The sequence below is a fragment of the Monodelphis domestica genome, chromosome 6 (genome assembly GCF_027887165.1).
Source record: "Monodelphis domestica isolate mMonDom1 chromosome 6, mMonDom1.pri, whole genome shotgun sequence".
Lineage (NCBI taxonomy): Eukaryota > Metazoa > Chordata > Mammalia > Didelphimorphia > Didelphidae > Monodelphis > Monodelphis domestica.
Window position 1 is genome coordinate 107799892 of NC_077232.1, and position 21947 is coordinate 107821838.

At 34.8% G+C, this 21947-nt stretch overlaps 1 protein-coding gene across 4 annotated transcripts in view; it reads right to left on the reverse strand.

Moving 5' to 3' along the window:
* Positions 1-21947, reverse strand: part of PPARGC1A (PPARG coactivator 1 alpha) — an 800952-nt gene that overhangs the window by 354834 nt on the left and 424171 nt on the right. For 2 of the 4 annotated variants that reach the window (XM_056802471.1, XM_056802472.1), the window contains one exon: positions 18199-18246. The exons of the other annotated variants lie outside the window; for them this stretch is intronic. In XM_056802471.1, the coding sequence (XP_056658449.1) occupies positions 18199-18246 (48 nt within the window). The remainder of the gene's footprint in view (positions 1-18198; positions 18247-21947) is intronic. 4 annotated transcript variants of the gene reach the window in all.

Sequence of the window (21947 nt, forward strand, 5' to 3'; positions counted from 1 at the left end):
TACACTCACAAACACCAAGGAGAAAGCTGGTATTAAAGGCAACATTTCTCAGATGGGACCCACATAAACCAACGCAACAAACATTGATTAAGTGCCAACTGTATATAGAGCACTGAGCTAGGTGTTAGAAGAAATATAAAGTTTAGATAAGACTTGGTTGCTGCCTCAAAGGATTTATAATCAAAAAGGGAAACACAACAAATATATAAATAAGACAAATACCCAATTAAATACATATGGGAGCCAAAAATAATTGTTATGTGAATTCTGAGGAAGATAGAGACATTACTTATTTGGAGGAATAGAAAAAGATTTGCTAGAGGAGGTGGCATTTGAATCCGCTCATTAAAAGATGGGGGAGAATTCAACAGGTATAAAGGCAAGGAGGGGAAATTCTGGGAATACAGGACAGAATAAACAAAAGATCAGAAATTTTAAAAAGCAAGGGTTTATAGACAGGAGGGAGTAAGTAGTTCAATTTGAATAGTGTTACACTGAGGGGAGGGAAAACAGTATGAATTAAGATTAGAAAGGTAACACTGTTAAATGATAGAGGTTGAATTCCATGGCAGTCTGAATGGTATCTTAAGGCAGAAAGGAGCCATTGGAAAAAATAAGAGAAAAAGATTCAACATCAGCTCTAAACACAAAGAAAAAAAGTCAATCACTTGTAGAATTTGTTTCTAATTGCTTAAATAAAAATACACAGTCTTCAAAAGGAAAGATGACAATGCCCTAACCAACCTGAAGCAAAGAAGAACAGCAATGAGAGAATAAAGATTGGGGATTTAGTTATGGACTAGAGAGGATGCTAAGAGCCACGAAAGCCTAGATTAAGGCTATCCAGACATAAATGTAAGTCCATGGACCCTAAGGATTGTTCTTTTCTCTATGCTTTTGCAGAGCTCCCTCATGAAACTAATCACAAATGATCACTCCTCCACAATCTTCTGGAAACACTACCGCCACTTTGCTAGAAGAAAACGTATCAATCCTGAAGATGTTTGGGCAGCAATTTGCACAAACTGTATCCTAAATTACATGTCTAAAAGCACAGAATGTCCTATTGAATGGTATGCTTTCCTGACCTTTAAATGCAGAGGAGCAGCTGAACTCACCAGATTCTTGGAATCTGGGAATTTTCTCAGAATTTATCCAGAGTATCAATACAAATCGCACAATAAATATAATTTATTTTGATGAAAAATGGGATATTGAAAGCCAAATGCATACGCTAGTGCTACTGCAAACTGTAATATTCCTATGACAATGGCAGAAACAGTGACCTGTCGGCAAATATTACTCTCCACAAGTAAACAGTTGAGACGTCACACTCAGCAATTCATCTTAGTGACAGGTACCTTGAGTTTTTATGGAGATGGTACAACAGAGAAAGAGAAAGAAAGTGGACTTCTTTCTTTGTTTTTCTTAAAAAGAAAAAAGACAAGAAAAATCCAGCAATTTTGAAACTTTTAAATTGCTGCCAAGCCTCCCTTTATACTATTCCTTTGAGCACAGATGTGGCACCTATGCATTTTGGCCACAGTGTTTTCCCTGAAAAGTATAACATCTGCAGAGCTATCCCAAATTTAGAGAAGCAGCACAAATGTCTCAAGTTACCATGGTGCATTTCTAAGGCAGATTCACTGCCCCATAAGGACTTGCTCTCTTCCCCATCCTCCACTCTCTCTCCAGCATTCTTCCAAGGCTTTGCAAGGATCCAGTTTCTCTCTTATTCCCAACAGTCAAGGGAATGTAGGGCAACTCAGTCAGAAATTACCATTCGCTCAAAGTCCCTGGAAACTCCAAGCCACCTCTACCTCTCCCTTGTAGCAATATTTTAGATGGAACAAGCTTTCAATTCTGCTTACATAGGTTTGCTTCTATATGTTCAACTACTAGGATAACTTAACACATCTTCAGGATGACTCTGCTTATGTCACAAAAGAATGCATGTCATTTAGCTCACTGCAAAGGGCTCCTCATGAAGCTACTTTTGCTGGATTCCTGTGCTAGCATCTTATACTCATAAGCTTGAAATAAATAAATAAATAAATTATATATATATATATATGTATATATATATATATATATATATATATATAGAGAGAGAGAGAGAGAGAGAGAGAGAGAGAGAGAGAGAGATTGCTCTATGACATTTGCAGCACAATTAGATGTTTTGGTATTATTTCACTTTTAACAGTATGAGGAATAAATTTTCAGAACATATATTGTAAGAAGACATGACAAACCACTTATTATAATAATACCTATAATTTTCATTCAATATTTCTTACACATGCTTGTGATTTTTAGCAACTATTGTTTATTGTAGTTTCTACATAACAAATTTAGATCTATAGAGTATTGTGTTGATTTTTAAGGTACTTCAATGAGTTATAAATATGTAGAAATCTATCTATAGATATATGCACATTTTAACTCTAACTTAAAGGGGGTTCCTGAAATCTATCCTAGTGTATCCTCCTCTGGCATGTGTGAACTCTAGGTTAAGAATCTTAATGATCAACTCACTATTCTTTCAAACTTTTCCCAAAGACACCACTCCAATATTTCATATTCATAATCTCAGTATTATTCTGGACTACTTACTCTTTCCCATCCTCTATATCCAATCAATTGTCAAATCATGCCTCCTTTACCTTTATAACATTTGTTTGCACCTAAAGCTTTCTCTCTATTCACATTAGTACCAGTTTGGTCTAGGCTTTCATGCCCATGGACCAGATTATTGCAGTGGTCTCTTAATTGCTCTATCTGACTAAAGTTCTTCATTAATCTAATTCATTCCATACATTGTTTCCAAAGTAAGTTTTCCTTAAGCATAAATCTGGCCCATGTTCCTCCCTTACTCAACCAATTCCAGTGGCTTTCAATTACTTAAAGACAAAGTATAAACTTGTTTAACTTTGAAAGAAGTACAGAAGTTGTTCCCAACCAATCTTTCTAGTCTCACTGACTATTCATTCCCGCTCTTCCCTCCCTCTCTATGTGGCCAAATGGGCTTCCTCTCTGGACTTTACACAGGTCATTCCATTTCCATGTCAATGTCCTAGCACTAAGGATCCCATAAGACACGGCTCAGGCACCATCTTCTGTGTGAAGCCTTTCCAAACCTCCTCTGAACTACAACTTCTAATACTAACCCTAACAAAATACTCTTTTGAAAAAAAACTACTCAATACATGTTTGCATTTATTAGTTCTATTTGCATACGTACTTATTACTCCCACAATTAGAATGTAAGCTCACTCAAGTCAATAAATATTTCTTAAGTTCTTGCAAGGTACTATACCAAGCACTTTGGATACAAAGAAAAGTGAATTCAGTCTAATTCTTAGAAGAGACCAGAAGTAAAAAAACAACATATGAACAAGCTATACATATGTGGATGAAATCTCAGAAGGAAAGCATTAACATTAAGAGGACAAGGAATACTTTTTTGCAATAGGTGGAATTTTAACTTATACTTGAAGAAAGCTAGGAGGCAGAGATGAGGAGGAAAAGGATCCCAAGAGTATGGAATTTTTGATGCTGATGTTGAGTCATTCTAGTTGTTTCTGACTCTTCAGATGACTCTGTTTCAGGATTTTCATGGCAATGATACTGAAGTGGTTTACCATTTTCTTCTCCAGCTCATTTTACACATGATGAATTAAGGCAAACAGAGTTAAGTGACCTGCCCAGGGTCATACAGAAAGTATTTGAGGCCAGATTTGAACTCAGAAATGAGTCTTCTGACTCCAGCTCTGACACATTATTTGCTGCAGCACTTTTATTAACTGTACTCCTTTGTAAACTATTAGTATTATATAAATGTTAGTCGTAATTATTATTATTAAAATGAGGAGTTTGGATATTTTGCAGGTCTAATATGCTGTACATACACTCTATTCTATGTCTATGATGAAGAAACTTAAAAATGTCACCTTGAATTTTTATAGCATTTACAACTTTTAAATGTTCTTTTATATCAGATTCTCATGTTTATTTTCATGATTGCCATTGTAAAGTTATGTTACCTATTTTTAGCATATAATTGACAAATAACTCAATTTTTTTGAAAATATCAATATTTTCCTTTATATTTTTTGTGGTATCATTCTTTTCAAAGACCTTTCAGATATTACAAGCAGTGCCACAGCAATCACATGAAACAGTTCTTTGAGTAGCAGAGGATGTTGTCCTTCTGAACCAGGTGACTTGAATTAACTGAGGAAAACTGAGTGCTTTCTTATCATCTCTTCATTTATCTTGGGTATAAATTCCTTGTTAACCATTTTTGTTGTTATTTCCAGGCAACAGTAATTTTAATTTGTTGTTTATACTCAGCTAGCTGGCATGATCCTAATTGATAATGTATCTAACCAATGATAGGGAATCCAGGAACAATGGAAATGTCCACCTCCAGCTCCCTTCTGCTCATTCATTCATTCAATAATTATTAAACAGCTACTACATTCACAGCACTGTGGTAATTTATGAGAAAGAAAAAGATTAAATAAGACATACACTCATGTAGCTTCTAATTTAGTAGAGAGCAATGATGAATTCACAAATAAGTACGACATAAAATAAAATGCCAAGGCAAGGGAGAGATGCAAACAACGTGCTGGGTGAAGTCCAAGGGAGGAAAGTCATTATTAATTGGTGAAATGGGAAAGTCTTCATGAAAGAAAGGAAATTTGGGTTGGAATTTAAAGGATAGGCATGAAGTGGAGAAACTAGAATATTATTACAAGTCTTGAAACAGCATAAACATGTTCATAGAAGTGAGAACATGATATACTTATAGAGTCAGTAGTCTACTTTGGTTGCAGCATGGGATGTAGAAGGGACTAGAATGAGGTAAAATATGAGACTAAGTTGGTTCAATGGATTAAGACTCAGGTCTGGAGTCATCTCAGGCACCTCTTTCCTATGTGATCCTGGGCAAATCACTTAACCTCAATTGCTTAGTCCTTAATGCTTTTCAGCCTCAGAATCAAGATACAGTACTATTTCTAAGTTCAAAGGTAAGGGGGTTTTGATAGGCAGTTTGTTTTATAGAATTTTTTTTAATATAATGACATGTCAGATAAACAATTAAAAATGTAATTCTACCAAAAGTCTGGATAATGTGACAGAAGTGGAAAAAGTGGAAGAAAATCCTTTTCAACCTTGTCTCTATGGCTTCTCAAGATTGAGAGCCCAACTTCTCTACCAGCCAGAATCTTCTCCTCCGCAAGATTCCAAACTCCTGGGGCTTCTCCCTGTCGAGGTGATCAGTTTCACACACTCTTCAGCCTGGCACTTTTCTTATGTGCCAGCTTCTGTCAAAAATATAGATTGGAGAATGGAAGTAGGAAGTTTGGTTAACTACTGTAATAATCAAGGTGGAATTTCAGGTGGCAGAAATGAAAAGAAAGGAAAATAAGGGAATTATTCCAGATGAAGAGAGATATATTCTAAAGGAAAATTGGCAGGATGTGAAAACTCATCATTTTTGAGAGGTATTGGAGGAAAAAAAAGAGTAAAGATAATACCAAAATGGACAACAGAGAAACTTAAGGAAATAAGGAAGTCTAAAGGAGGAGTATGTTTGGGGAAAAAAAGATAATAAATATGGTTTTGCATACAGAGTGTATTTTTATATAAACACATACACATATGTATATATACATATACACACATACACATACATACATTTTATATAGATATATAGATAGATATATACACACACGCCCAAGTATATATGTGTGTGTATATATATATACATATATATATATATGTATATATATTAGTGGGACATCTATCCAGGTTGAAACATCTAATATGAAAGTCTAGAGGCCATCATTTGAGCTAAGGATAGCATTTTGGGCATTGTCTACAAATAAATATGAGAGTTGGAGCAATGTGTCTGAATGTAGTGTCCAAGAGCAATCTTATAACCTATATAGAAACATAAGGGCAACAGGGGACAACTTGAAATCTTCAGAGAGCTGTATCTCCCTTACTACCTCACAAGTAATTTGGAGAGAGAATGGGTCTAAAGGTAAAGGAAGAGATGGAAAGTTTTTCAGATATTTGTTTTCCTGATAAAAATTCAGAGATTCTCAAACAAGATAGTGCTTTGAAAATCTCCAAAATGCTCTTGTGTGGCTCTGCATTATGATTTCAGAGGGTTAGATCATATCCTTCTTGTCCTCAACTTTCATCTTTCTGATGGACTAAAAGGTCTTTTTCTAAATCAGTTTCTATTAGTGTGTATGTAAAAAGGCAGAAAAAAAATCTTATGACTCAGGGGCTATCTAGACTAAAGGATACCTGACCACAATCTCTTCTATAATATTAAGTAATCATTCAGTCTCTGCTTGGAGATTTCCAGTAAGGAGTCATCCATTAATACCAAAAATAACCTGTTCATATAGCTCTAATTGTGAGGAAGTTCTTCCTTTATCACATAAAGCTGAAATCCAATTCTTAACTCTTTTTTAAATTTAAATTTATTTATTTATTGCATTAAAATACTCAGACTGCTCCCTCATTCCTTCTCTTCTCCCCATTAAAAGGGTACCTTTAAACAAAAAGATATGTGTATATATAAAACTACATCTTGCTTATTTCTATTTATCTCTTCTCTCTCTGGAGGTGGTATACACTAGTCATTCTCTAAACAATATTTCTGTTGCTGTATATATAATATTCCCTTGGCCCTGCTCATTTCATTCTCCATAACTACAAGTAAAATTTTAAAGTTTTTTTTAATTCTGTGTTGTATTATATTTTTTGTTTTGTTAAATATTTCCCAATTGCATTTATCAGTAATATTTTTATACATGTAGAAAAAATTTTAACAACTGTTTTCTGACATTTTAGGATTCAGATTTTCTCTCTCCCTCCCTCTCCATACCCAAGCATTAAATAGTCTGATACAGTTATACCAGTGCTTTCATGCAATACATATTTCCATATTGCTCATGTTGTGTTAGAAGATGCATATCACAACAAAAAATACTCATGAAGGAAATAAAGTAGAAGATAGCACACTTTGATCTGCAGTCAGACTCCAATAGTTATGTCTTATCTAAAGTTGTCTCTTTTCTAGATTAATCATTTTTAGCACCTTCAATTGATTTTCATATGAAATGATCTCAAAGCTTGGTTGGCCTCTTTGTTATCATCTTTGTTATCTTCCTCTGACTACCATGCATCTTGTCTATGCTTCCTAAAACATGGTGCTTAGAACTGAATCCCTCAAACAACCCTATATTTTCAGTTAAAAAATAAAAAGAAGCATCCCCGTGTCAGATCCTGTAAATACAACTATGTAAACTATAGTCCCTGGACTCAAGAAAGTTGCAAACTATTGATGGGTGTATATGGAAGAAAGGCAACAACAAGAACAAAATTAAGGACTATACAAAACAAAGTATGGTGAGGTCCATGAACACAGGCAGAAAATCATCTAAGAAAACTTCTCTTCTATGGACCTCTTTTATAATATCCTGTATATTGTCCCTAGTTTATTCCTACATTTGCAGTGATAGAAATGGTACCAAATTGTTCAAATACAGCCATTTAAAAATGGTCTGTTTAATTGACAAGTTGTCATAGCAAAGAAAAACATTTCAGGCTCTGAAAAGGAAATCCTTTGAATATGCCAGTAGGGGAACAAGATTAAGAGGAGAGGTGAGAATTTGTTCTCTCTTCTTCCTTCCTTGAGGTAAATTTTAGTTCATTTTTTTGTAAACAAAAGACATTTACTGTAGAGGAACGCTAATAAAAATCACCCTTTCCAGAAAATTGTACTTGGATATAGCCTTACCACTCCTTAGGTGGGAATGACCTCTGCCAAGTCATTTAGCCATCAAATCTCAGTCTCCTTATCTGTAAAATTGGGATGATTTTTTTATCTGATGTTCCAGGTTTCCAGCAATAAATATTAATATCCACCAAGGGCTTTGAGATCCTAGGGTGAGGAATGTCATGAAGGGGCAGTAGCTGTGCTATTTTTATGACTATGCAGATTGCCTAAGCACCAAATTCAATGAGAAAGAGGAGAGAGAAAGCACTGGGCTGGAACCAAACCTAATGCAGGCAGATGCTGTGCAAACTTCCCCCCACTGCTAATGCATCTCAATATTCACCTGAAATACGTCTGCTATTCCAAGCCTGTGGCTTTCATTTTTACTTGTGACCTGGTTCAAATTTTCCTCCTTCTATCATCTGAATCCCTATTTAGCATCATATTAATATGGAACTTCATAATGCTGATATGGATCTGTGTATTAAAAACATCAGGGGGCCAGGCTGGCAGTCTGCTGGTATCAACATGCTACTCAGCAGGGAATCTGTGTTAGATACTTTCACACGGTCCATTCTTCCTGAGCGGCCAGTGGCTAGCATCAGAACTGCCGAAGCAGCACCCTTTCCTGTAGGAGGGGGGAAAATCTACACACACACACACACACACACACACACACACATACACACACACACACACATATATACACATATATATGTTTTTAAATATATTTATGTATTAATACATATGTATATATTTCTCATAGAACTTTGACTGGATTTAGGCTTTGGATTTAAAATATTCTGCCCTTCATTATTATCTGCCTTCTTGGGGAGTTGGAAAGATTTTAAAAATAAAACTTTTTTTTAAGTGTTATCCATCTTAGTACATTTTAAACATCTTGATGAGAAGGACTATGTTCTATTTTCGGTTTTAGATTTCCTGATTGATAATCATCCTATGAGGCAGATATTAAAATATTATCATCCTGAATTGACCATGAGGAAACTGAGGCTGATTGATTAAATAACTTGGCCATAGCCCAATGTTTGGTAAATGACAGAGCAGGAACTTGGGTCCAGAACTTCTAAATAACTAACAGTAACGGAGCTGTTTAAATGACTCCATATTGATCTCCAATTGCCTTATTGAATTAAACTATTGAATTCATAGCTTTCCAAATCCTGTGCCCAGCAAAAGCTGTTCCCCAGGTTTCTGTAACAACAACAACAAAAAGACTGCCTTTACTTCATTGTAAAAGCTTGATGAAGAGAAATTTAAAAAAAAAAAGATCATTCATTGGCATTGAGAAAAACAAGAAATGGATAAGAAAAATGCGTCTTGGCTCAATAGCATTAGCATCCCATGTGTCTTACAGGGTCCCAGAGGCCCTGGAGGAACAGGAACCTGTTACCATGTGAATCTCAACAGACTTACTTTAATTGCAATAATTCCATCCTCCATTGGGAAGTAAGACATGAGACTGGGAGGAAAAAGTCAAAGGAGGAGGGAGTAGGAACCACATTCATCTCTTTTTGTCAGTCCAACCAGGAAAAGGATATGGCTAGGATAAAGGGTCAGAACTATCCCTAGGGCAGTGGTAATTGAACAATTGCCCTGTTGTTCCATATAAGAACCAGGTAGCAGCAGCTGCAAAGGGAAAGTGGAAAGCAGGGGCTACAAAAGCTTTGAAACATCACATAGGGGAGACCTCACTTCCAAAGGGGACCATGCTGCCTGTTACTTCTTTGGAAAAATCCTTTTCCCTCAAAGTAGCTCATCCTGTTAATTCTAGCCAGATTTTCCCTGTATAAAATGTTTATAGGCTTTAGAGATGGAGAATATCTGGTGTGAACTTACCTGTATCATAGACTTCTTTAAAAAGGAGTAGAAATGAACATCATGCATTTTGCCTCTACTATCAATCTGTTACTGCTATTCTATTTCAATATCCACAGCAATAGGTCTAATTTCTCCCACATAATAATTCCACCCACCCCCTGCCACTCTGACCATGGGAGCTAGTTTAGTTGAGGTTACCCTATGGCTATATGTAGGTCTTAATGGTGCTCACTGACCAACAAAGGCAAGAAAATCAGTACAATATAGTGAAAAGAAGACTAACCTTCAAATTAAGGCTTACTCTGAGTTTTGCCCCAAACTAGCTGTGTAACCTTAGACAAGAAACTTGGCTCTATAAAATGAAGGCTCTAGAATATATATCTTTACGGCTAATCATTCAAGGATATTTCTCTGCCAGCTGGCTGGCTATAAGGGGGATGGCTGGAGAGGGCAATACATAGATTCTACCTGTATTTAATTTCTCATCAAAATATTTGTCTCAGCAAACATTTTTGAGTGTCCACTACATCAACATAGGAAAAGAAGCAAAGCAGCAAAGTTCTAATCCTAAATTTGTTCCCAGATTGCTTTATGACCTCCAACTCTTCACATTCAGTCAGTTACCAAATGAGGCTAATTCAATAAAGCAACTTCACCTGGATATCCCAAACCTAGTGACAGAGAAATGCTGTTTGAATATTTAAAACATAGCCTTGAGCTTGGGACAAATCAATGTGGAGGCTAACAACAAAATCCTGATGCTTCCTATACCACTGCAAAAAAAAAATTTTTTTCTTAATAGTAAAATGGCACTTGTTTTGTGGTTCATTTGCCTCTCCTAATTTATATTTTAAAAAATGTTTCTGCTCCCAAAAAAGTTTTAAAAGTTGAATTATGGATCTCCTAAAAAGAGCTGACAAAAATCTCTATTAGCATAATGGCACTATAAGACTATTAAAGCCCTATTAATGTAACCCTTTGTCTGTCTCCAAAAGCCAGATAAATGGAGCAAGAATATTAGTTAGGGGTCTGTTCTTCCATCCATAAGTGGACAGTTTGTATGCGAGGAGCTCCCATTAGTGCTAATGGGAGATACAGATGTAAATCCCCAGGCACTAGTAAGAGAAAAAGTCCCCTGAGAATTTTTGCCAAGAAACTATCCACTTTGAGAGGTACACTGGAGCCAGCAAGCCCTTATTCATTAGTGAAGCACTACTGTAGAAGTGATTTGCAACCTCGCCCCAAGTATTAGAAATAATACGAATCTCTTCTGTATAGTGACATCCAACTCCCGTGTTTTTTTTTTGCCTTAAGATACTGTGCCCACTGAATTTTGTGTCGGTAACACTGAAACATATCCTAAGACAAATGTTATTTTAATTTGCTTTAGGCAGTGAAGGCCAACACACATTTCACTGGAGAAAGTTATGTGTTTTAATTGCTTTATGAAGACATAGCATATGCCCTGACACAGTTAAATGATTAACAGATTACTCCAAATGCCTTTGGCATAGAATATCTATACGTTCATTAGCTAGAACAATTTATCTTCTTGATAAAACTAAAATTACTTATACAGCAGGTTTACTTTCCATGATTAATAAATGATAAAAATCTAAATTATCCATCTGAAGTGACTATTTTAGCCATTAATCTCTCATTTATCAGTTTTTATAATAAATGTTTAATATAAAAATCCAATTTTCCAAATATTTTAATTGGTTAATAAGAAGAAAACACATTTAATGCAAAGATCATCTCATTTGCCCTGATATTTCTAGTGATTCCTAAATAGTAAAAACATAAAAAGGCTGAGTGTGTGATGTGGTTTTAAAAATAGATAAATTCTATGAAGTACAGTCATTAAATGTCCAAAACTGCGTTTGCTCTAAAATATCTATAGCTGTGAGATATTAGACCTAATTTAAGCTTTGTATCACTTGATATTTGTCATGTTAAAAAGCAAAAGCCAAATCCATTCTCCAAGGCAAAAAATAGCCTGATATTAATGTGATAAAAGGTCAAAAGTACAAGTGTTCCATGTGGCCAAAAGGGTGGGCTATTGAGTCATAGGTCTTACTAGAGGGGAAGGTTTGGAATTAAATCCTTCTGTCAGCTTTTTTAAATAGTTAAGACCGTCTGTCCTCCAATTAAACTGATCAAGGAAGTCCACGATGGTTTGTTAGTGGCTCTGCTCTAGAGGACCCTCATTAAAAGTCTCAGGGCTTATTAGAGAAGTCCAGTCTTGAGCACTTAACTTCTGTTGTCAATTGCTGATTTTTCTGAATTCCAACTGCTAGGGAGAAAAGAATTCCATGGAGAAATCACAGAGGCGAAGTTACACATTTCTGACCGCCTGAAAAGAAGGCAGAGAGACATCTGCTACTTTGCAAAGACACTTGTTACATTCCTGGTGGCTCAGAGCAATCAGACTGTATTGCCCTACAAAAGATAAAGGATTGAACACATTTACCATTGAATGGTAAATAATTGAGTTTTGAGGGTGATTTGGGGGCAGGGGTTATAATTTCATTTATTGCTTAATTAGAGGTAGAGGGGTAAGGAAGAAGTGATGTTTTAGATGAGAAGAGTGGATCTGAGCTAAGAACTGGAAGAAAAATGTCAGCCTGAGTTTGGGTAAAGTCAAAGGCATAATGGGGCAATGTTTCCCAACTCACTAATTTTACCTGGCTTACACTTCAGTGAATGGAGAATTGAGGGAGAGAGAATGATGAAAAGGCATGATAGCTTTCATGACAGTACTTACAGAAAATAGAGGAGATGCAGATTGTAAGGATTTGTAATAAATGACTGTATTTGTAATTGTTATTGTTATAAAATGAAAAACAAATAAAACATGATGAAGTGCTAAAATATACAAAATGCTTTCTATTTGATGTCAGAGGAAAGAAAGCAATCCCAATGAATTGAGAAATGAATTGAGAATCAGGAAAAGCTTCATGGAGGAATTGAACCCTCCTTGAAGCCCCCTCTAGCTACTCAAGCCTATAATGAGCATTCCCTTCACTGAATTTTGATAATATAGAAGAGCTCTGCCATTGCTTCTGAGAGTTATTTTATATTGCCCTACATTACTGTTTAAGTATTTCATCTTTGTCTTGTCTTCACATCTAAAATACATAGACCTTAAGGGCAGGGGACAAAGTCATATAATTCCTTTTTATCCTCTTCAGTAAATAATACAGTGCTGGAGACATAATGGACTCTCAGTGTTTGCTGAATATATGAACAAATGGAAACACACTCTAAGGGACTTCCTCAAGTAGGGTGGGTGAGGAGGGGACAAGACTAAAGAAGGAGGCAGGTAAAAATGAAGGAAAAAACAAATGTCAATTCAATGAAAGCTAGGCAACAGATAACTGGAGGAATTTATTCAAAATTTTCACTGGTGAGAGGGTAGATTCTAAGGACCATAATTTTCTACTTATAATTCAAATAATACTTTTCTCTTAATTGTCAAAGTTTCAAGATGACAAAGCCTTATAGATCAAAAAGTGAATAAATACTCCATCACCATCAAGGGAATTTAAGGGTTTATATTCTTTTCACATTCTCCAATTATTCTAAAATCAAATGCCTTTTGTCTGCTCATCCCAATGTCTTCTATTTAGGGACAGAAGAGTTTATTAATAAGGCTTATTAATAAAGTATAAAGAAACTTTGTTGTGATTAAACTCAGAATTGACTTCATTCTATCAAAGTGTATATAAGTAATAATCTTTACATTCAGGATCAAAAGACAGTTGGACTACAAAAACCTGAAATAAGTCTAACATGTAGGCATATAAATTTCAACTATAGCATACCAAACACCCAGGTTTTATAGCTCACAGAGCCAAAATATATTGTTGCCCTTGGACATCCCATAGAGGAATATATATAAAAGTAAAGAGATTTAGTGAAGCTTTCTCATTTTGCAACGGACACATGTAAAGTTTACAAACAAATACTATAGGCTCCTTTTTTCACATTCAGGGTGATCTTGCAAAGGACTATATTATAAAACAAAGAATGTAGTTTAAGACCTATGTAAAAAAATTAATTACTTGTACATTATTACATCTTTTCAAGAAATGTTTGGTAAGCATTCCTCTGTCTTATTCACTGGGTGTGCATTATTCACTAGGAAAATGGGCATTAGCATTACAGGATCACAAGCACTGACCTTGCTGTTGTCTATCAATACTGCTGGATCGCAAAAAAAGAAGGCAAAACACAATGGTTACTAAAATTCATGAATCTTAGAAATTAAGAATATAAAGAGGAAATTGATCATCTTATTAGCCCACAGGAGGCAATCCCTTCCTTGCAAGATACACTCCCTTTTTTCTTTTATTTTTGTTGTTCTTGTCCAATAATCTTTTCTTTAAGTCTGTGAAAGTCTCCAGTCTAATTCAAAAAACTTTTTGATGCAAAGCATCCTAGCTGCAGAGCTGAAAGTCTCCATCTATTCCAGACTCTTCTTGTTATAGCTAAGAAAACCAAGAAGCAGGGACGTTAAGTTATTTGCCCAGCATTGAACAGATTGTATCAGAGAATGAATTTGGACCTGGTCCTGTGAACACCATAGTTAGTTCACTTTCCAGTATCCTACCATTGACACTCGGGCCCATTTTTCCTATTCTTAAAGAACACAGACTCAAAAATAATTTTATATTTAGATATCTTCCAGACTAAGCTATGATAATGAATGTAATATATGTTATTCAGCATCATACTACATTCTGGAAAACTAGGGAAAAATAAAGTTCACTGACAGAAATACTTACATGAATATGACTCAAGATTTCCTAATAAATATAGTTCCCAGGAATGTAAATCACACTATTAATACATCCACTTTTTTTCTTTACAATTCTGAATTACATACTTGTGAAGTTTTCCTAAACCACTAAGACCACTTTTGCAAATGAATAAACTTGTTCAAGCTCCAAGTGAGGAATGAACTACAAAAATAGCTTCTAACAATAAGATCCTAAATTTCAAGAGATTTAATATAAGGGGATCTCTCATGAAACTTAAGTATGAAATGATGTCTTAGATTATCACGACCAAGAGTTTTTCTTGATTTGCCTCAAAAGCAAAAAATATTTAATAGATTTTTAAAGGATCTTTTTTTTAAATGTCCACACCTTTTGAACCAAAGATTGAACCATTATGCACTCAGGTTAAGGAAGAAAAAAATTCTATGTTTACAAACACACATGTAAATCCACATCATTCCTGGTAGTTATGATCTATAAAGTCACCATAAACATTGACTTAGTGAATATTGAATATTGCCCCTAGAGAAATACAAGGTTAGGTTCCTCAGAGCCTCTGGTCATAACTCTTATGTTAACACTTTCCAAAGAGTACTCACTCACACACTGATGAATTTCTTCTTCCATTTTTCTGGATAAATCATAGTATTCATTTGTTAACATTTTAGTCAACAACCAACATCCCTATAAGCCATGCCTGAACAAAGCTTATCTAAAACAAAGCTCATCTAATATAGGTTATTTTCTACATTAGGCACATCACAGCCTTCTTGTGTTTAGGAATACTAGAAAACACTTCAATACTACGCTTGAGGGACATTTTAAATAATAAAATCCCTTATTAAAAAAACAAAAACAAAAAAGTGGGAAAATGTGACACTAAAAAGACCACAAAAAGGGCACCCATTTACAGTGTAAAAGCTGAAGCAGGAAGACATAACATCATTGTGTTCCATCTCAGCTGTAAATGTGCTTATGACTCAAATTTTTCATAGTTCTGCACATGCTATGAATGATCACAAAAGTACCATCAGTACCAACAGTATTGATTTTAGGGTCACTAACAAATTTTTAAAAATAGGTGAATTTGCAAATACAGAATCCATGAATAATGAGAATAGCCTGGGTTAATATATATGTGTATATACATACACATGAGTATATATATATACATAACAATATCCATATGTATATAAAACTATTCAATGTAGCAGTTTCTGCAATAGTAAAAAAAATTAAAAGTAGAAACAAAATAGATGCCCAGTATTGGGGAAAGACTAACATACAAGACTGCAACTAAATGTTATTGCACCACAAGAAACAATGAATAGGATGAATTCAGAGAAGCATGAAAAGACTAAATGAACTGACAGAAGAAGTAAAAAGAATCAGGGAAACAATATACTGATATGCAAAATAGAAATGGAAATTAACAGAAGGATAAAGGGATAGGGATAAATTATGTATGATGACAATGTCTAAGCTTGTCAAAAAAGAAGAAATCTGAAAATAAACCTCCTCCCTCTCTCTTTTTTTGCAGGTATCAGTGAATATGATGAGAAATGTTGCCCATCAAACTTTTACTTTTTATTCCCTGTTACATGGCTTGATTTTATGGGTAGGGTAAAGTGAAGGGATATACTCAGAAATGAAACTGATATGACAATAAAAGATAGGAATAAAATTAATTTTAAAATATACATATTTGTGACATATCAACTTAAAACAGTTTGGAAAGTTTGAGCACAAAATAATTCAAATTCAATAATCATTTAAGTACCCAATGAATATAGATCATAGTACTGCCTTTTAAATTATTATTGAAAATATTTTCTGAATATATATTGTTTCTTTTGATAGTTGTTTATGTTTGTACTGAGCTACAAATTTATCCAGCAATTTTTAAGTGTGGAAGTAATTATTACATACTTCTTGACCTTTCTTTGAAGCAAAATTATCTATCTTTTTATTGAATGAGATTGAACCTACTACGGTGTCGCATTAGCCACTATTAAAAGTTGCTGGCTAGTGTAAGATTTAAATTAATATCAATAACTCCTAGCATTATATTTTATAAAGTTTATCAATAATCACTTTAACTAGAAAGAAAATAAACTAAAAGAAATGGAAGTTCAAAACTAATTAATAAAAATAAACCCACGTGAGTAAGTTCTGCTGCCTGCAGCCGCCAGCCTGCTTCCACAGTGTGCTCAAGGGAAATACACAGAGCAGCAGAGCTACACAAAACTTATATCCTCCCTATGTTAGCACATTAGGAGAGAAGGAACATAGAATGCTGGGAATTGAAGTTCTGGCAAGCAGATTTTAATTACACACTAGAAAGGAGTCAGTCAACTGAGAGGCTATATTCAGAAAGAATCATGTTACTAATGGATAAACCTCAGCAAGTTCATTGAACATATAAAAACAACAAATATGTTTACATAGATTTTTTCTGATTAATAAATTAGTTAAGAAGCCTTTATCAAGCATCTACTTTAGGCCAGGATTTAATGGTACAAAAATAGAAATCACATATTCTTTGTCCTTAAGAAGCTTATATTCAGTCTGAGGAGAACATGTCATTCTAAATAAATATATACTCAATAAATATGAAGAATGTGAGAAGAAACCACTGGCAAAAGGAGGAGAAAATAAAGGTCTTATGTGAAATATAGAATAAAGTATAGATAATATTACATTATAAAATAAAATCAATATATGGCCCACAGAGAGCTTTTTCTTAAAATACCTAGTTTAGCTTGATAAGTTTGAACTGAAATAAAACAACTAAGGTAAAATAGGTATTGCTATAGGCAGAACTAAGAGAACATCTTCCAGAAATAGCAATCCAGTTTATATAAAGGCAAAGAACTGGAAAATGGAATATTAGTGAGTTTCCAAACTTTGGCTGGACTTTAGAGTAATGTTTAATAATATAACTAGAAAGGTTGATTGCAGCCAACTTATAAAGCAGTGGTGTCTAACTCAAAAAGAACCTGAGGAAATTAATTTATATGTAAGACTCTCTGTGGGCTACATTTTAAAAAGTAATATTATCTAGGTCTCATTGGCTTTTTATTTATTTTGTTAAGTATTTACCAGCTATATTTTAATCTGGTTGAGGTGGCACATGGGAATTTTGTGGGCAACATGTGGCCAGTGACTTTGTAGTTGACACCTCAGTTTGCAACTGACTTGAAATGATCAACAGAGGGTTTGTATTTGATCTTAGAAATAAAAAGAAGACACTGGAATCTACTGAGCTGGGAGCACTCTTGGTCAGATTTGTGCCCTAGAAATATCATTTTGGCTGCTTGTAAATTAGAATGGTGACCATGTAAGTAAAAATAAAGGTCTATGAAGGGTACTGCAGACACAGAATCAAGAAGACTTGGAAATTAGTTGGAAATGGAGGGTAAGGCAGAGTGTGGGAGACTGAGGACACACGGAGGATTTAATTATTTTTAACCTAGCTGATTAAAAGAATGGATATGGTAAAAACTGGAAAGATCAGATGGATGTGTTTGGGGGTTTGGGGACACTGTTGCATTTGAAATACCTATAGGACCTCGGATTTAAAATAGCAGTTGAAGATACATGACTGGAGCTCAGAAGAAAGGCTAGAAATGGATATATAGATGTAGGAATCATCTTCACAGAGATGATAATTAATCCACTGGGAGGTGATGAGGTCAAAAAGTGAAAGAATAGAGAGAGAAAGCAGAGAAGAGGGCCTAGGGCAGAGACTTGAGGCACACTCACAGTTAAGGGGTGGGACGTGGATGGTGATCCAGCAATGAGTAGGTCAGACTGTTAAGAAGAGAAATAAGAGAGAACAGTGTCATGAAAATAATGAGATGACACAACAGAAAGAACACTTGTCTGAGTCAGAATATCGAGTCTCTAGTCCTGGTTCTAGGAATGACATGCTATTCAGGACTTTGACGAAGTCATCTGACCTTTTAGAGTCCCCCCCTTTTTTTTTCAAAAGTAAATAATAGGAATAATGATACATTATCCATCTATCTGTAACAGATTTGTTTTAAGGATCAAGTGAAATAATAGATATGAAAACACTCAAAATTATTATAAACTCTATAGGTGGATTATTATTATTCTCTAGTTTCTGTGTATATAACACTACTTAATCTAAATAAAGGAGTGTTTTACAGATCAAACAAAACTAAGGTATCTAAGAGTTCAAAGTTAGCATCCTCAAACAAAACAATCGCTGTATCCTGTTGCTTTCACAGCGGGAATGAAGCTAGGTGAGAGTACATAGAGTGGTAGACAGTGGTAGACAGAGCAAGTTTGAATCCTGTCTCACTGTGTGATTGGATATATTGCAAACAGGGAAGGGGTTATTATTTTTATTTTTAATCGCTGAAGAAACTGAGGCTTAGAAAGGCTAAGTGACTTCTTAGAAAAAGTTACATAGCAAGTCACTGGTAGAAAGCAGAAGTAGGAACCTCAATTTTCCAGCTCAGTCTCCTGCTCTTTTTGTGCTCATCATCTCTGAATCACACTTACATATCATCTGGAAAATGATGGGGTTGAGCTCAAATACTTCTAAGGTCCTGTCTCACTAAATCTGTGATGGTGTTCTATAATTGAAGTTTCATTACTTTGACTCTCCAACTCACAGAAAAGGATCTATTGGAGGGGGACAATTGAGTCATGATGTGGACATCAGACTTTGGAAGCCAGAATGATTTGAAAGAGACTAGTTTCTGTTTTTCCCCCAAATAGGAAAAAAAGCCAGCAATGCTAAAAATAAATAAAATTTTAGAGGGTTAGATGGAATTATGTATTTCAGCAGTGCATACATGGATTACTAACTATGTAATGGCACTGCTGGACTCCCACCACTGCTAGAAACTAGTGCCTAGAGCTTTATATTGAGAAAGAAAAAATACTAAAGCCTTATTTTTTATTACCAGTCAATTTCAGGACAGGGTGGAGGGAATGTTGAGAGTGAGAAGAATATTGCTCCCTAAAAAAAATTTAAAAACTTTAATTTTCAAAAACCTTCCTCTACATTATTTTAGATGATTTTTAAAATTCTACATTTAATAACCACCCAACGAAATAAGAATTTCTAGATAGATAGTAGAATCGCAAGTGGACTATAACTGAAATTGTGAATATTATATATCCCTTATTTCTAGTTTAAAATACAAAATAAATTCTACATGTAACTTTCAAAGCTGTCCTCCTTGTCTATAATTCTTTCTGGATTTTTTCTGAATTTTTAAAAATACCGCAATGACCCTCTTTTCTGCTTTGCCAGTTCTTTCTTTTTTTAACACTTACTCTATCCCTATATTCTCTCTACCATTAAAAACAAAAACAAAAACAAAACAAAACCCTCATAATAGAAATAGGCATAGTTAAGCAAAAACAAATCCATTCATTGGCCATATGTAAAAATGCATGCCTCATTCTATTGCCTGAGATCATCACTTTCCTGTCAAGAGGTGGGTAGCATGTTTATTTTTTATCACTGAAGAGATGGAGCCTCAGAAAGGTTAAGGGACTTCTTAGAAAAAGTCACATAGTATGGTACTGGTAGAAAAAAAAACTTTGGAATTTTAGTTGAGCATTACCTTTTCTACAACTCTTAATATTTCAGACTTGCTTTTCTTTACCATGTTGTTATTACTGCATGAATTGTTACCCTGGTTCTGCTCACTTAACTCTGTATAAGCCTAGATAAGTATCTCTGAAACTGTTTTCCATCATTTCTTATGGTATAATAATAACCCATCAATTCATCCATTACAATTTGTTCAACTATTCCCAAATTAATGAACAACCCTCTTATTTTCCAGTCTTTATTATAATGAAAAGCAAATATTTTGCTTTTGGGTTCTTTCCTTTTTTCTATGATTTCTTTAGGATAAAGACCTATTAGTAGTATTGCTGGGTCAAAGAAACTACATAGTCTGCTGAGACATTTTGGTCATAATTCAAAGTTACTCATCACATTGGCTGGATACATGCAAAGCTCCTGCCATACAGTATTGTATTCTTCTTGCATTGCATAAAAATTCATTTGGCTAAGTTGTTGATCAGTGAAGAACAGAAACTTTCTAAGGTTTTTGGAGGTTACCACAGACCAGAGAATGGAGACATATGTGATCTATTACAAAGACCACTCAGTAAGACTTAGAAGACTGTTTACTCTTGATCTCAGGAAATCTTCCTTATGCAACCAACTAAGCTTTATATTGGATAAATCACAACTTCTCTCATAGATTCAAAGGCCCTAAGACCACAGATATGACTTGGAGCTAGATCTTTGAGTCCATCTAGTCTAGAGGTATCAAATTCACTGCTGCAAGTCACCTTCTCAGGTCCAAAGGTTTAAGAAAATTAATATTCAATATAGGCAATGTTAATGTAAGGTTTTCTCAGTCAATATATAGCCCACAAAAATTTGTTCAAATGTGAGTTTGACACTACTAATCTTATGTAATATTTATAATTTTATAAAATGAAGTATTTGAAATCCAGTTTGTTTCTTGCCCCAAATCACAGGGGTAGTAACAGGTAATATTTGAAATAAGGTCTTTCACCAATAAATTCTGGTTCTTTCCATGCATTTCCTTCTGTCAGTTTCCAACACTTGACCACCTTCTCTTCCTGAAAACTCTCTTCTCTGGGTTTTAATGGAATTACACTCTCAGGATTCTCCTTCCACCTCCTTTAGTAGTTAAACATAATATCATAGTCTGTAACTGTGGATATTCCTCAAAGTTCTGTCCTAGGTCCTCTTCTCTACTTTCTATTTGGTGACCATATTGGTTCCCATGTTTTGAATTATCATCTATATACAGATAATTCAGAGATCAACAATTCATCCAGCCTTGGTCTCATTTGTGACCTCTAGACCCATATCACCAACTGTAAATTAGAAATTTCAAACAGTATAAGCCAACAGATACAGCAAAATCAACATGTCTGAAATGGAAACCATTGAATTCCTAATGTAAACGCATCCTTCTCCTGAACTTGTCTATTTCTTTCAAGAGGACCATCATCCTTCTGTTCTCTTAGGTTTGCAACCTCAGCAAAATCCTTAAATCCTCAAACTCCTTCAATGCATTTCTCAACTTGCAGTTTCCTTCTCTATTCCATGCCTTGTACCTGATCTTTTTCCTCTATTCACATGGCTACAACCCTTTTTCATCACTGCTTTCCTGGGGTATCACAATAGCCTCCCTGCTTCAAGACTCCATCACTCCAGTCAATCCTAAAAACAGCTACCAAAGAGATTTCCTAAAGTTTATGCCTCATGTCACTACCTTAATTCATTATACCCTAATGACTCTCTATTACCTCTAGAAAAAAATTAAAATTCTTCTGTTTCACATTTAAAGACCTTCAATATGCTTTTCTAAACATTATATATGCCTCATCTTCCTGACTTCTACAGTTCAGCCAAACTGTCTTTCTTGTTTTTGGTCACTGTAACATTTTGTCTCCTTTTCATACACTGGCAGCCCCCC